The 14,960-nt window shown below is 37.4% G+C and overlaps 1 protein-coding gene across 6 annotated transcripts in view; it reads right to left on the bottom strand.

The window, feature by feature from the left end:
- kcnh7 (potassium channel, voltage gated eag related subfamily H, member 7) overlaps positions 1 to 14,960 on the bottom strand; it is a 102,804-nt gene that overhangs the window by 62,678 nt on the left and 25,166 nt on the right. For all 6 annotated transcript variants that reach the window (XR_004949276.1, XM_036215745.1, XM_024294344.2 and 3 more), the window contains exon 3: positions 793 to 948. Coding sequence is in view for 5 of the 6 variants with exons in the window: in XM_036215745.1 (XP_036071638.1) it covers positions 793 to 948 (156 nt within the window). In the remaining variant the exon portion in view is untranslated. The remainder of the gene's footprint in view (positions 1 to 792; positions 949 to 14,960) is intronic.

Raw genomic sequence — 14,960 nt, 5'->3', positions numbered from 1 at the left:
GAACTAAGTAAAGAAAGTTACAGCTAAAAGCTCATTCATGTAAACTTTAGTAGAAATTGTTGGCTGCAGAGTATAAAAATAAATAAATGAAGACCCTAGAGAATATTTCTAAACTCTCTTTTATGACATTTTCCTATAATTATTACTATCTTTAAAGAAATAAAATGTGTTTGTCAAGCAGAATTTATATTAAGCCACTTCCAAAAAACTGTATTTTTGTGTTTTTATCATGTATTTGAAGCCTCTTTCTGATAGATGTAAAGATAAATGAGATTAAAATTGCATTTCTGAGTTTTTCTTAATTCTGATTGTTGTAAATCAGGAACAAATGAATAAATACAATTTAGAAATTTGGGGAAAATATAGTCGGTGGGCCACAATCTCTCTCCCTCAAAACTGTACGGCTGGATAGCTCCATTATTTTTTGCCATTTTTGCTGCACCGGTGATGTTAGGTTGAGGGTGTTAAACTGTTTAAGCAAACGGGTGACGGGAAGTGGGGGTGGGCTCACTCTGCAAAAGTCCTAATTCACATAATTCCAACAGATTATGAAGCGTTTTAAGGTTCTTTGTCAATCGGTTAACTTAAAAAAAGATAGTTTTGGGGATACAAAAAAAGAAAAAAAAGCAGTGAAAAATGGGCGGGGCTACACACATTAGGAATCCTGAAAGTTTTAGTAATAAAGCTGAAATACAGCCTGCTTTGTATTATACATTTATCTGTGGTTAAATATAAATAAATCTTGATCAGACATGATAGATTAGAGCCAACTGATGGACTAAAACGACTCACGCAGGTCAGCCTTGGAGGGCGAGGCGTGGTTGAGTCTCTCCAGAGAGTCGCTGCTGCCCTCCTCCAGGATGTAGTCGAAGTTGAGGATGAACATCATGACCACGCCCTCCTCGTTCTTCACCGGGATGATGTGAGTATTGCACAGGAAGTTGGAGCCTGTCACAAAGGAAACATGCAGCCAGTTAGAAAGGTTTTTCTATTTAAGAAGTCACACCAAACACCCCTGGTCCTCCTCAATACCCACAAAATCCTGCTTTTTTTAGTGGATGATTTCAGAGCTAGTCGGGGAGGGATACTGGTTTAAAAGAGCAATTGGAGGCTTTCTTGGAGCAGAAGAGCCTCAAGAAAGAGGGAAGTCGGGGTGAAAAAGTCAAAAGGTCCACAAAGCCTCTGGAGCCTAGAGATCTCCCATCTGAAATCATTGTGCATTAGAGAAGCCTTTTTCAGACCACAGACCGCTTTAGTGTCCGACTATACTTTCACCATTGTAGTGGGTTTGATTTTTACCCTCTAGAAAATCTGTCTTTATCCTTCTGCTTTAAACTTCCTTTGCACATAATTATTTCACATAGGAACCATTAAATTTGACAGATCCCCTATAACTGTCAAAGTGGAAATCGAAAAATTATATCATCTGGCGAATGCATAAACAGACAAAAACTAAACCAGCTTAACATGAAACTTTAACATTGTCATTCAGAATTATCAGACTACAAAACTGCAATAAGAACAAAATACATAATATTACCTTCACATAAGGAGAAAAACTAAAATTGCACAAAAGTAGCAACAGAACAGTACTTCACAGATAATTATATTTTATTGTTATATGATGTTATCTTGTGCTCATTTCTAACTTGTATAATTTTGACAAATATATTTTTTTACGGAGACTAAAAGTAATTTAAGGTTTAAGTTGATTTATTCTGGAATAATATTCCTGCCTTTTTATTATTCATAATTATTCTAAAAAGTTACAGTTTTAAAGTTTTAAAATTTGCATTCTGCTAGCTTTTTGGACTGTTTTGGTATTTACTAAGATTTTTTTAGGCTGCTTTGGAGTTTAGCCAATATTTCAGCTGCATGCTAGCTGTTTTGGCTAAATTAGGCTTTTCTCAGTTTTTAGGCTATTTTGACGTAAGGCTAATATTTACACGCTATCTGTTTTGGCTACTTTAGGCTTTTCAAATGTTTTTTTAGGCTGTTTTGGAGTCAGGCTAATAATTACACACTAGCTGTTTTGGCTAATTTAGGTTTCTCTCAGTTTTTTAGGCTATTTTAAAGTTTAGCTTTTTGGTCCTGCTAAATGCTAGCTGTTTTGGCTAACCCAGGCTTTTAAATTTTTTATTTTTATTTTTTTTTTAAGTTTTTAAGGCTAATTTGGCATTTAGCTAATATTTCAGCTGGCTATCAGCTTCAGCGTTTTAAGCTATTAGCTTCAGTGATTTTAGCTATCATCTTCAGCGCCCAAATTCACCTTACAGCATTCGTAGCATTGTCGCAGGTAATGCTACATATCTAGTTCATAATTATGTTAAAAACTTACGGTTTTAAAGTTTTAAAAATGTAGTTTTAGAGTGTTAAACAAATGTTTATCCTGTTCGGCCCGCGACCAAAGGTGTGTTTTCGATTTTGGCCCCTTGTGCGATTGAGTTCGACACCCCTGTTCTACTGGGATACAACGTGAATTTGACCTAAACATTTGTCCATTTTGTTTCAAACCAACTAAAATTGTGTTGATGTTTCGCTCCTGAAAGTCCTACCTCTTCCACCAAAACTTCTGCTGTCCAGAATTATTCCTGCCCACTTGACTCCCTCGCCAATCACGATCTCAAATGGGACTACCCTTCCCCCACAATCATACTGTGCTTCACACAGAAGGCAGTCTTGCTGTGAAACGCTCTGGGGGATAAAAGTGAGCGCTCGCGGTGTATCCTTTACTGATCTAACATTGTTAGTAGTGCAGTTACTCCCAGCACTGCATGCAACTCATTAAATTTTTTAAAAAGTATTTCCATTGCAGTTTAGCCAAATATGTGAATTCCAATATGCCTCCAAAGCCATCTCTGCCAAGCGCAAAAACTTTTTTTTTTCCATAAATGCAAGTTTTGTTTTTTTTAACAAACGCTTTTCCGTTACGCTAAATTATCGCAAATCCAATTTGCGTGAGTTCGTATTTGACGGAAGCACAGCGAGTGACATTAATAATGCTGCACTCACACTGAACACGGCCGGCGCGTCAAATTCCCATCTGCAGCCTCTCTTTTGACAGCTGCTCAACGCCTTGACGGAATTGTGGAATTCATTCGTTGCCACATCATGGATTATGTTGAGCGAGTTGCTTGGGTTTATATGTTTTGGAGAACTCTACAGAGGCGCCAGCGAGCTCATCGCTGTGTTTGTTTTCACCAGATCTTTCAGAGTTTCTCCAGGTGCTGTGAACTTCACTCGTGCAGCGAGAGCTTCACCTGAGCGCCGTTTAAACGTTACTTCTGTCTGTGGTCCAGTTTGAGTATTAATCTTTTTCTTAGTGTCTTATTTAAAAAAAGAAATAAACATAAGTCCATGAAACTAGAGCGGTCCTGCGTGGTACAACGGCACTTGCGGCAGATCCTGGGGGGAGCTGGGCAGTGCAGCCTGAGCAGTAGCTAGATCTGCTGGATGCCTGGGGAGCAGCGATCGCCATCAGCGCAGCTGGAGCGGGGACGACAGTTATCAACTCTGCTGCTGGAATCTGTCATCGGTGTATCTCGTCTTCGCCCAACAGTAACTGGGACAGTTTGAGAAAATGCATGGAAGATCGTGACCAAAATCCGCCATCTTGAATGTTTGTTTTTACTCTTTGTTCTAGTCGCTGAAAATGTCACGCGTCAAGTTCGCCGGCAAAATCGCACTGCCCTGCCGCAGATCTTTACATTGACTTGACATTAAAACTTGACGCCTCCGCCGTGCCGGCCACATTTGGTCTAAATGGACCACTGATGTTTGCAGTTCGACAACTTGATACCCAAATTCTGCACATGTGAAGTGTGAGTGTCCTCGTGGTAGAGCGTCTCCCTTGAGATTGGAAGGTTGCTAGTTCAAATTCAGGGTGAGTCATTCTATACTAAAAGCAGCTCAGCAATGATCGGGGGTTGAACCACCAAACGCTTCCGGGGCGCGGCTCCCTCGGGGGATGGGTCAAATGTGAGGAACAAAAGTCTCACACTTAGATAAAAAATGGGGAAAAAAACTCACAAATCCAACATAAAAATTCAAAATAATTATAATTTTCAAGTTTAAGACGCAATAAAAGGGACCAAACGACTCACTAAACCAGATCTGGGGGTGCAACCGTTTCCTGCCACTTCCTATTGACGGATCACGATAGCATCTGCTTTGCCTTATTAAAACCGAACCCTGGGATGTGGCGGAGCTACCGCTACAGGAAAATGTGTGTCAAGTTTAAAATAATAAACACGGATATCTCTGGAAGATTCTTCCTCTCATATTAGACTAAGTCCTGCTGTCACCACGCCGCTATTTATAGCTCACCCAGCAGGCTGGCAGCCCACAGCGCTTCGTTTCTTCAGGGGAGGGGGGTCATACTGCTGCACAAACGCGGCGCTCGGTGACAGTGACAATAGTGCTATGTAAGCATGCGAAAACAGCCACATGTGCAGGTCCAAGCCCGCCTGTGATTAATAAGGCGGAGGGCTGAGAGTCCGCCGGATCGGGCCGCTGGCTGCCGCCAACCGTACATCAGTGTCATCACAAGTGGATCGAGCCATTATTTTTCAGTGGAGGGTGGGCGGGAAGTAGGTCCTGTTATAGCTCTTCTAATTTTAATGACAACTGGAGGAAAAGGAACTCGAAAGTTGGAGCCGAGCGTCACCAGAACGTTGTGGAGCTCTCGGAGTCGGAGGATGGGAACTTTTGCGAGAAAGCTCCCTAGGATAAAAAAATAATAAAATGGATTGAACAGCAATAGGAGTTTGAAAATGATCGCTTTTTGTGTCACCCTTTAAAAAAAAAAAGTGCCCAAAAGACTCCCGATAATCCTCGATTCATTTGCAAATTTAAATGAAAACGTGCGTTTCCATGGAAACAAGTGAGACTTTTAGAAAGACGAGCAAATAATCAGTGACATCTGTCGCAAGAAAGCAAGAATCCTTAAAATCCAAAAAAGCCATTTTCATGCATCGAGTCATCAGAAATGACCCGTTTTAAGCAAGAACCGGCGAGTGTCATCCCTCCACGCCCCTCCAAAAGGTGGATTGTGTGCGTTAAAGTGTGCGAGGACCCCTTAAACCATCATTCACTGTCTGCCCCGCTGCAGAATCTCATGGTTTTCCAAAGCCCACACATTTGCATGGACATGCTGATCCACAGATGCAAATCAGATCCGCCCCAAGGTTGTTTTAACACTCAAATCGTCTCACAAAGACGCAGCATCAGGGAGAAGGGGGTTTTGTTTAAAAGTCCTCTGGTTTAAACCCAGGGACCACAAATGAAGAAGTGGGTGAGGGCTTTACTACAGTTGAAGGCATCAAGACTTTGTATAAACATGACAAAAACTCAAGTGTAAAGCGATTAAAAGTAAAAATCATATGTACACCACACTGGCAAACTAAGCAACTCCACAAGATGAGTTCACCAACTGGTTAATGCATCTCCTGGTATTAAGAAAACTTCTTAATGGCCAAATTTGAGCACATTTTCCTAAAAAACAATTGTATCCTCCCCCAGTTATCGTGAATACTAAATGTAACCAAAAAAAGACCAACTAACTAACTCTTTGGAGCTTTTTTTGAGGTGTAAAGTTTGACGTCTTAACGTAAGAGTTGATAGGAAAATCTGAAATGGTATTATGAGAAACTGCCACCTATTGGTCCTTAGGGGCTTGAATTTGACCTATTACTTGAGGGAAAGAAGAGATACAGTCAACCTTAGATTGTTCATTTCAATTCTTTGATTAGAACCCTCAAGCTTCTAGTTTCAGGACATCCTTCTAATCCTTTAAATCCAAATGAAACCAACCAATATTCCAGGACGTTCCCCCCTTAGCAGCTATGAGAGCTAATCCCAGACTCATCCATCAGATCACGAGATAAAGAAGCACGATTTGTCATGCCAAGGGATGCAGCTCCAATGCTCAAGAGTCCAGTGGCGACCAGTTTACATCACACTATCTCCTAAGAACAGGAAACAGAGACAACAATTCCTGCAGGTTCACCAAAACTGGAAAAACGTGGCCTGGTCTGATGAGTATCCATTTTTGCTGCGACATTCAGATGGTAGGGTCAGAACTTGTATCAACGGTTCAGGCTGTTAGTGGAGGTATAAAGATTTGGAGAATATTTTCTTGGCAAATTTACTAGCCCCAATCGAGTATGGTTCCAATCCCACAGCCTACCCGGGCATTGTCGTTGACTAGGGAGTGCAAGGAAAAATCAATTCTGCAATGAATTGCAATATTTCATTTGATAATACTGGTATCGATTGAAAATCTTGACAAGATGATATTTAATTAATTATGTACGAGTGTCCTTCACCGTTTTACTTCTGTTTTCCACCTAAACCCTCAACAAATTAATATTCAGGTCGAGTTTTTTTTCTAAGTCATACTCTCAGAAAAGTGAACAATTTTACTGGTACAGTCTTGGGACATGTCCTCATATGTATCGTATAGTGAGACACATATTGGAATATGCATTATATCCTGAAACACGTATCGGGATATGTATCGTACTGCAAGACATGTATTGGGATATGTATAGTATCACGAGAGATGTATCGGGATATGTTTTGTATCCCGATACATGCAACGGGATATGTATCGCGAAACATGTTTCGGGATACATATCGTATCGTGAGACATGTATCAGGATATGTATTGTATCACGAGACACGTAACGGGATATGTATTGCGAAACATGTATCGGGATACGTATCGTGAGACACGTATCGGGATACATATCGTATCGTGAGACGTATCAGGATATGTATTGTACTGCAAGACACGTATCGGGATATGTATTGTATCATGAGACACATATCGGGATATGAATCATATCGTGAGACATGTATCGGGATATGCATCGTATCGTGAGACATGTATCGGGATATGTATTGTATCACGAGACACGTATCGGGATATGAATCATATCGTGAGACATGTATCGGGATATGCATCGTATCGTGAGACATGTATCGGGACATGAATCGCATCGTGAGACATGTATCGGGACATGTATTCTATCGCGAGACACATATTGGGATGTGTCTTGTATCCTGATACACGTAACGGGATATGTATTGCGAAACATGTATCGGGATACGTATCGTGAGACACGTATCAGGATACATATCGTATTGTGAGACGTATCAGGATATGTATTGTACTGCAAGACACGTATCGGGATATGAATCATATCGTGAGACATGTATCAGGATATGTACTGCATCACTAGACATGTATCGGGATATGAATCGTATCGTGAGACACATATTGGGAATATTTATTGTATCCTGAGACACGTATGGGGATATAAATCGTATTACGAGACACATTTTGAGATATGCATTGTATCGCGTGAAATCTATCTGGGGATGTATCGTAATGTGAGACAGGTATCGGGTTATATATCGTAATGTGAGACACGTATTGGGATATGTATCGTAATGCAAGACAAGTATCGGGAGATGCATCGTTTTGCGAGATACGCATCAGGATATGTATTGTATCCTGAGTCACGTATCGGGATATGCATCTTGTTGCCAGGCTCTTGCCAGTACACACTCCCATTGCTGACCACGTTCATTCCTTTAAGACCACATATTCAGGACGGAGTTCACTGTCCTCAAACGGCTTTCACAGTCACCAGATCCCAGTAGAGCACCTCTGGGATGTGATGTGATTTTGGATGAGCAGCCGACAAATCTGCAGCGACTTCGTGATGCTATCATGTTAATACGGATCAAACTCTCTTCCAGTATCTTGATGATATTCAAGGATTAAAGTTGTTCTGAAGGCAAAAGGGGGTCCAACCCGGATCTAGCAAGGTGTATCCAATAAAGTGCGTAGTAAGTGTAGAAAGATGGTGAACGTGATATTTTACCTCAAGTAACTGAACTCAAAAAGACTAATCTGCAGTGTAACGTTGAAAGTGCTATACATCAGTAGCAGATTCAGAATACAGGTTTTATTCATAAATCAATTAGCAGATTAGCCAACTTATTAGCTAACGCTAGTTTCATTTTGTAAACTGGATGTCAAACAATTAACTAAGTTGAGTTTTTGGGTATAGATGGTGACCTTTTTATGACCGTTTTCACTATTTGAGACAATTCAGATCCAAAAGAGACAAAGTCTTGCTCGTCCCAAAAATCGCTTATCTCACACACCTGTGCAGCCACAGCAATGGTAAAAATAAACCAGGCGGAAAAAACTAGTTCAATGAAAAATGTCTAGTTTACCCACCAAGAGCCTAAAACATCTTGCTCTAGAAAAAAATGCAATTCCTATGAGTAACAAGACCAATTTCCAGTCATATGAACACAATTTATAGAGGACACATTAACATTTTATTGACCAGGTTTTTTAATTTAAAGAAAAAGAAACATTTGATCAAATATTCACTATAGATTAATTTGTCAAATACAAACTGCTATATATTCTTCTCATTCAAGACATGTATAAAAAGCTTTGCGAAAGCTTACTTTACTCAGGCTGGTGTGCTAGAAATTTAAGCTTTGAGAAATAAAATTTACTCTGAATTAGTGACATTTTTAAAGCCCAGCCTAGAGGGCCCACATCCTGCTGGTTATTCAAATATTCCTTTCCTATTAGCTGTTAATTACTAGAATCAAGTTTGTAAATTATTCTAAAAATGGGCAATAAATCTAAGGGAGTCATTCACTGAAAAATAAAAAAGATCATTTTCCCCACTTTTACGTCCTTTCCCTTCCAGTACTGTGGCATGTAGCATAATTTTACTAAACTAAACAGAAGCACTTTTTAGTTTAGTTACTATATTTTGGTCAAAACTGAATTAAAATTTAGATAAAATATGATATTGAAGGTATTGATATTGATAAAAAAAAATGCTTAATTAAGCATTTTTTGGGTCGGATGTGGTGAAGAGGAAACAGTAGTTTTTCAAAATAAAACTTCCTTCAGAATCAGATTATTATGATGGAGTATTAGAGCAACCCAAAAAATTAGATTAAAGTCGTAAATTTACAACTTAAACTTGTAAATATAGATGTTTTTTTTCCTGTATATCTATGACTTTACATCTTGTACATTTTAGACTTTCTTCTGGTAAATGTACTTTTTTTTCCTCAAATGTAAGAATTTTTATCATTGGTTTATAAGATTTAAAGTAATAAATTTACAACTTTAAAACAATTAAGTTGACAAGATTTTTTCTCAAAAACAAATGACTAAATCTTGTAAACTTACGAATATCTTCTTGTTGATTTTTTTAATAAATCTATGCAATAAGAAGTAATAAATATAGGACTTTAAAATGCATAAAATGACAATTTTTTTTTCATAAATTTACGAAAATAAATCTTGTAAATGTACAAGTTTTTGTCTTTTAAACGTAGGACTTTAAATCTCGTAAATGTAGAACTTTAAATCTCGTAAACTTTTTACTTTAAATCTCTTAAATTTGGATTTTAAATGTCATAGATTACAACTTTTTACCTTGTAAATTTAAGACTTTAAATCTTGTAAAGACTATAAATCTCGTAAAATTACGACTGAATCTTGTAAAGTTATATCTTTAAATCTCGTAAATTTATGACTTTAAATCTTGTAAAGTTACTACTATATATCTTGTGAAGTTTCGATTTTTAATCTTGTAAAGTTATGACTTTAAATCTTGTAAAGTTATGACTTTAAATCTTGTAAAGTTATGACTTTAAATCTTGTAAAGTTACGACTATAAATTTCGTAAAGTTACAATTATAAATCTTGTAAAGTTGTAACTTTAAATCTCGCAAATTTATGACTTTAAATCTTGCAAAGTTAACTTGTAAAGTTATCTCCTGAAGTTATTACTTTAAATCTCTTAAATTTACAACTTCAAATCTTGTAAATGTAGTACTTTACATCTGGTAAATTTACAACTTTAAATCTGATAGTTGTTACTTTAAATCTCCTAAAAAAAAATTTTTCAATTTTGTTAATGTATACGTTTTTATCTTTTAAATTCATGACTTTAAACCTCACAAGTTTGTGAATTTCTTCTCACAAATTTACTGCTTTTTTTCTCAAACTTATAACCTTTCAACTTTATGATATTTAAAGCAATAGATTTAAGACCTAAAACAAGTACATTTACAAGAAAAAAAGCCATAAATTTAGCTCATGACTTTTTAAGTCACAACTTTATTCTCGTAGTTTAAACAGTTACAAATTTTTTCCCTTTAAATGTACTAGATTTAAACTTGTAATTAAGCATTTATTTTGCCTAATACTTTGTTATCTCCAGAAAACAGCTTCTATACACGTCTTCTCCCCCTGAACAATAACACAAAGGTTCTCTGCGGGAAGAGACACTTGTAAGTGAACACATCAAGCAGATCCGAGCTGCTGCTGCTGCAGATTTCCTCCTGCCCGCCTGCATATCCTGCCTTAGAGAAGGGTCAAAGCCGAACGCACACAGGAGTCCATTTCCATTCCACAGCCCCACACTGGCACACACACAGACAGCCGTCCACACAAACACTAATGAGGTCCATGCATCCAGACACTGACTCACAAACACACACGGAGTTGCCAGCAGCATTAATTAGCACAATGTTCTCTGTCCGGCTAAATCTAATAAGCGCGCGGCAGAGCTGGTTCACATGCTGCAATGTAATGAGAGAACACACCTTTGAAAGGCATTAAAACAACTTTAGCCGGAGCTTCTATGACCTGAATATTTATCAGGACGCACAGCCCAACAGTCCGGCATCCTAATAGGCACAACCAGCGCAGACTTCTTTGAGGAAAAGTTCTCGGGGTGAAAAGTTGTGAACCAGAAGGAAAGGCATGACTCAGCAAAAACATGCTGTCATGGACGGACGATCGGGTGCAGTTTGTTCTGGTCCTTAGGGGATGCTGGACGGAGGAGAAACCGCTGAGCTACCTCGGAGGGAGAGATGGGAAACTTTTGCAGAACAAGACGGTGGATGTCAATCATCTCCGCAAACAAGACTCAGGAGCCAAACAGGTGGAAATCCTATAAATAACGACCCGATAAGCCTTCTGTGCAGCGCGGCGTTTCTGCGCTGGAGTCAAGGTCAAGCCGGGAGCTCCAGAGGAAACGTGGAGCTTATTGATTAAAGCATTTTCCGCACGGCTTCATTTCCTCGCTGATGGAGGGCAGCCTACCTGGATTACCAGGCTACCTGGTCAACACAGATGGTGGGGCCGGATGACGGCGCAGTGTGGCGCGCGCCGAATGTGCCAGGACGCGACGTGACGGCGGCTCTTTGATGTTCTCGCACACGAGAGCCTCGCTCTGCGTCATCAACTCACATGCAGAGGAGAGTCTGCAGGGAAAGCTAAAGATCCTGAAAGTGGATCCACAAATAATTTAAAGACCCAATCCAATAAAAATGGTGTTATTAACACAAAAAAGGCAATTCAAGACGACTTAACATCTGACACCACACACAGCATACACATACTCCTCAGGTTTATTCTTTCACAAACATTTTCCAAAATAAAAGTTTATTTAAAGAAATTACCAGAACTCACCGTGAGAATCCCAAACTTTTACCCCGACAACAGAAAAACATGTTTGCTTTATAATCAATAGTGCAAATTTATTTAGTTTGAGGGATTTCTAGAATAAATAAAATAAATCTCTGAGATAAATCACCATGAAACTGACATTTCATTCTAAGCAGGAACTTTAAAGAAGGATCATTCAAAACCTTAGTTTCTTATTATGTTTCAACTAGTCCACATAAGCTGAAGTCACAGGTTTGAATATGAATCCAAAATATTACATTTTCATGCTGAAAAACATTGTAAAGCCAAAAAAGTCAAATTTGATCTTTGTAGCCTGAAATGAACATCTAGCGCCGAATTTAATGAATAAAAATTTTTATTTTTTTGTTTTTATTCATCAACAGTTTTGAAAAAAAAATCTTAATTCTCATAAAATTCTCCTTATATCACAACTTTATTCTCATAATATTTTGAATTGTCTCATTATGTTAAGACTTTCACTGAAAAAAAATTGCGACTTCTCATTATGCAACGACTTTAATATTATAAAATAAGGACTTTTCTCATGTTACGACTATTCTCATAATTACGACTTTTCCCATCTTGTTATGACTTTAATCTCATAATATTATGACTTTTCTCACTATGTTACAGCTTTAATCTTCAAAGATAACAATTTTTTTCAATATTTTACTACTTTATTTTCGGAAGATTACGACTTTTCTCATTATGTTTAAATTCTCACATTACGACGTTATTCTTCTAAGATCACGACTTCTTATTATGCTACAACTTTTATTATGTTATAATTTTTTTATAATGTTGCGACTTTTTTCTCATAAGATTATGACTGTTCTCATGTTATGACTTTATGCTCATAATTATGACTTTTCTCATTAGGTTACAAATTTATTCTCAAAAAATTACAACTTTTCTCTCTATATCACGACTTCATTCTCATAATATTTTGATTTTTATCATTAAATTACGACTTTTTCTCCAAAGAAATTGTGACTTCTTTTTATGTTACAACTTTAATCTTATAAAATAACGACTTTTCTCGTGTTACGACAATATTCTCATCATAGTACGGCAATATTCTCATAAATTACGACTTTATTCACATAATATTACGACTTTATTTTCATAATATTATGAGTTTTCTCATTATGTTACAACTTTAATGTTATAAGATAACAATTTTTCAATATTTTACAATTTTATTCTTGGAAAATTACGACTTCTTATTATGTTACAACTTAATTCTTATAAGATAATCATTTTTTTTCATTACGTTACGACTTTATTCTCATAATATTACAAATTCATTCATTATGCTAATACTTCATTCTCCCAAAATTACAATTTCACGACTTTATTTTCATGTTTTCTCAGTTTTTAAGTGTATATCTTTTGTCTCTACCGAGTCGTCCTTGATCCCTGCTACAGTCCGTCTCTCAAACCTGACTATCAGCCGTCCTCCCTTCTCTCCTCGGCTCCTTTCATCCTGAGGTTATTTTAATTACATTCTCTCACGGTCTGGCACATTCACCTTTCAGCTCCAGGAATCACTCCTCTGTGGTGCATAGGTGATCCCTCTCAGTTTCTCCACAGCCTCAGTTCATTCACATTGAATCAATGATTAAGCATCGAGGTGTTTCATTTCCATGAATCCATTAGGACTATTTTCTTTCAGTTTGCCCTGAAAAGTCGCCTGAAAATGGAAAATCAAGGTTGAGTATTTCCTCAAACCTGGTATAATAATAGAATAATTGAGTGAATAAAAGCAAGGATTTAAATTTTCAGCAGAGAGTTCAAAAAAATTTCTGTAAATTTTACATTAATGCCTGTCGCTAAAATACACTTCTGTGAAAAAAAAGTCAAAGAGGATACTACTGTGGTCTGAACCCCTGAAATACAGGACTTTACTTCTGGTTTAGTCACTATCTGATTCCAATGGACGTTTTATTTTGAAAAATGATCTGATTCTCTCCACCAGATCCATCTGTGCTTCACTCTTGATGCATGTCAAGAGGCTTTTCCGGCCAAAACCACGTAATTGAAAACCGCTAAATTGAAATGTACAAGCTGGCAAAGTTGATAAGAGGAAAAAGCCTCTGAAGTCTTAGGAAAGTTTTTCTGTAAAGGAGCCAGAGAGGAGACAGAAGAGCCATCAACTTTTAAGTACAAACAAAAATGGTATTTAACAGATAAAAACTGGAATTCTACCTTAAATATGGATTTATTGGGACAATTATTCCCACGACCGACTCCCTAATTTTGTGAAAAGATGCTACCAAAAAAGTTGCAAACACGGTGAAATATTCCGTTTAGAAAAAAACTGTTTTGTATTGGGCCAACGTAGTCGAGGCAAAACTTTATGAGAACAAACTTGTAGAATTATGAAAAAAAAATCTATTTTGTAGTAGAATACAATTATTTATTTATTTAGAATTGATTTAAATTTAAGTCATTTAAGGCAAAAATATGTTAACTAAGTAAAAGTAGACACAAGTAGAGACAGAGTAAGCGGCTACATCCGCATTGATAACACATAAAAAGTCTTTTAGTGAGCCAACACTGTATTTTTAAGAATAAAAACAAACTACGTTTCCATTGTCTATGAAATTATGCAAATGGAATTCGCCAAACGCAGGAGTGTCAAACTCAATCGCACAAGGTGCCAAAATCCAAAACACACCTAAGATCGCGGGCCGAACAGGATAAACATTTATTAAACACTCTAAAACTACATTTTTAAAACTTTAAAACTGTTACTTTTACCATAATTATGAACTAGATATATAGAATTACCTGTGATAATGCTAGTGTGAATGTTGTAAAATGATTGAAGATGCTAGTACTGATAGATGAAGATGCTGAAAATTGATAGCTGAAAATGCTGAAGTTGATAGCCAGCTAAAATATTAGCTAAATGTCAAATTAGCCTAAAAAAAAAAAAAAAAAAAATTGTAGGTGCCCTGCGACAGACTGGCGACCTGTCCAGGGTGTACCCCGCCTTCGCCCATCAGCGGTTGGGATAGGCTCCGGCACCCCCGCGACCCCGAAAGGGAAGAAGCGGTCTGGAAGATGAATGAATGAATGAATGAAAATTGTAGGTTAGCTGAAAGAGCTAGCATGTAGCTGAAAAGAAAGCTAAACTTCAAAATATTCCAAAACACTAAAAAAAGCCTAAATTAGACAAAATAGCTAGCATTTTAATATTAGCCTAGCTTCGAAACAGCCAAAAAAAGCTAAATTAGCCAAAATAGCTAGCATGTTAATATTAGCCTAGCTTCGAAACAGCCAAAAAAGGCTAAATTAGCCAAAACAGCTAGCATGTTAATATTAGCCTAGCTTCGAAACAGCCAAAAAAGGCTAAATTAGCCAAAACAGCTAGCATGTTAATATTAGCCTAGCTTCGAAACAGACAAAAAAAGCTAAATTAGCC

The sequence above is a fragment of the Oryzias melastigma genome, linkage group LG2 (genome assembly GCF_002922805.2).
Source record: "Oryzias melastigma strain HK-1 linkage group LG2, ASM292280v2, whole genome shotgun sequence".
NCBI classification, from domain to species: Eukaryota; Metazoa; Chordata; class Actinopteri; order Beloniformes; family Adrianichthyidae; genus Oryzias; species Oryzias melastigma.
Note: the sequence above shows the minus strand (reverse complement) of the source record. Positions and strands in the feature narration are given on the sequence as shown.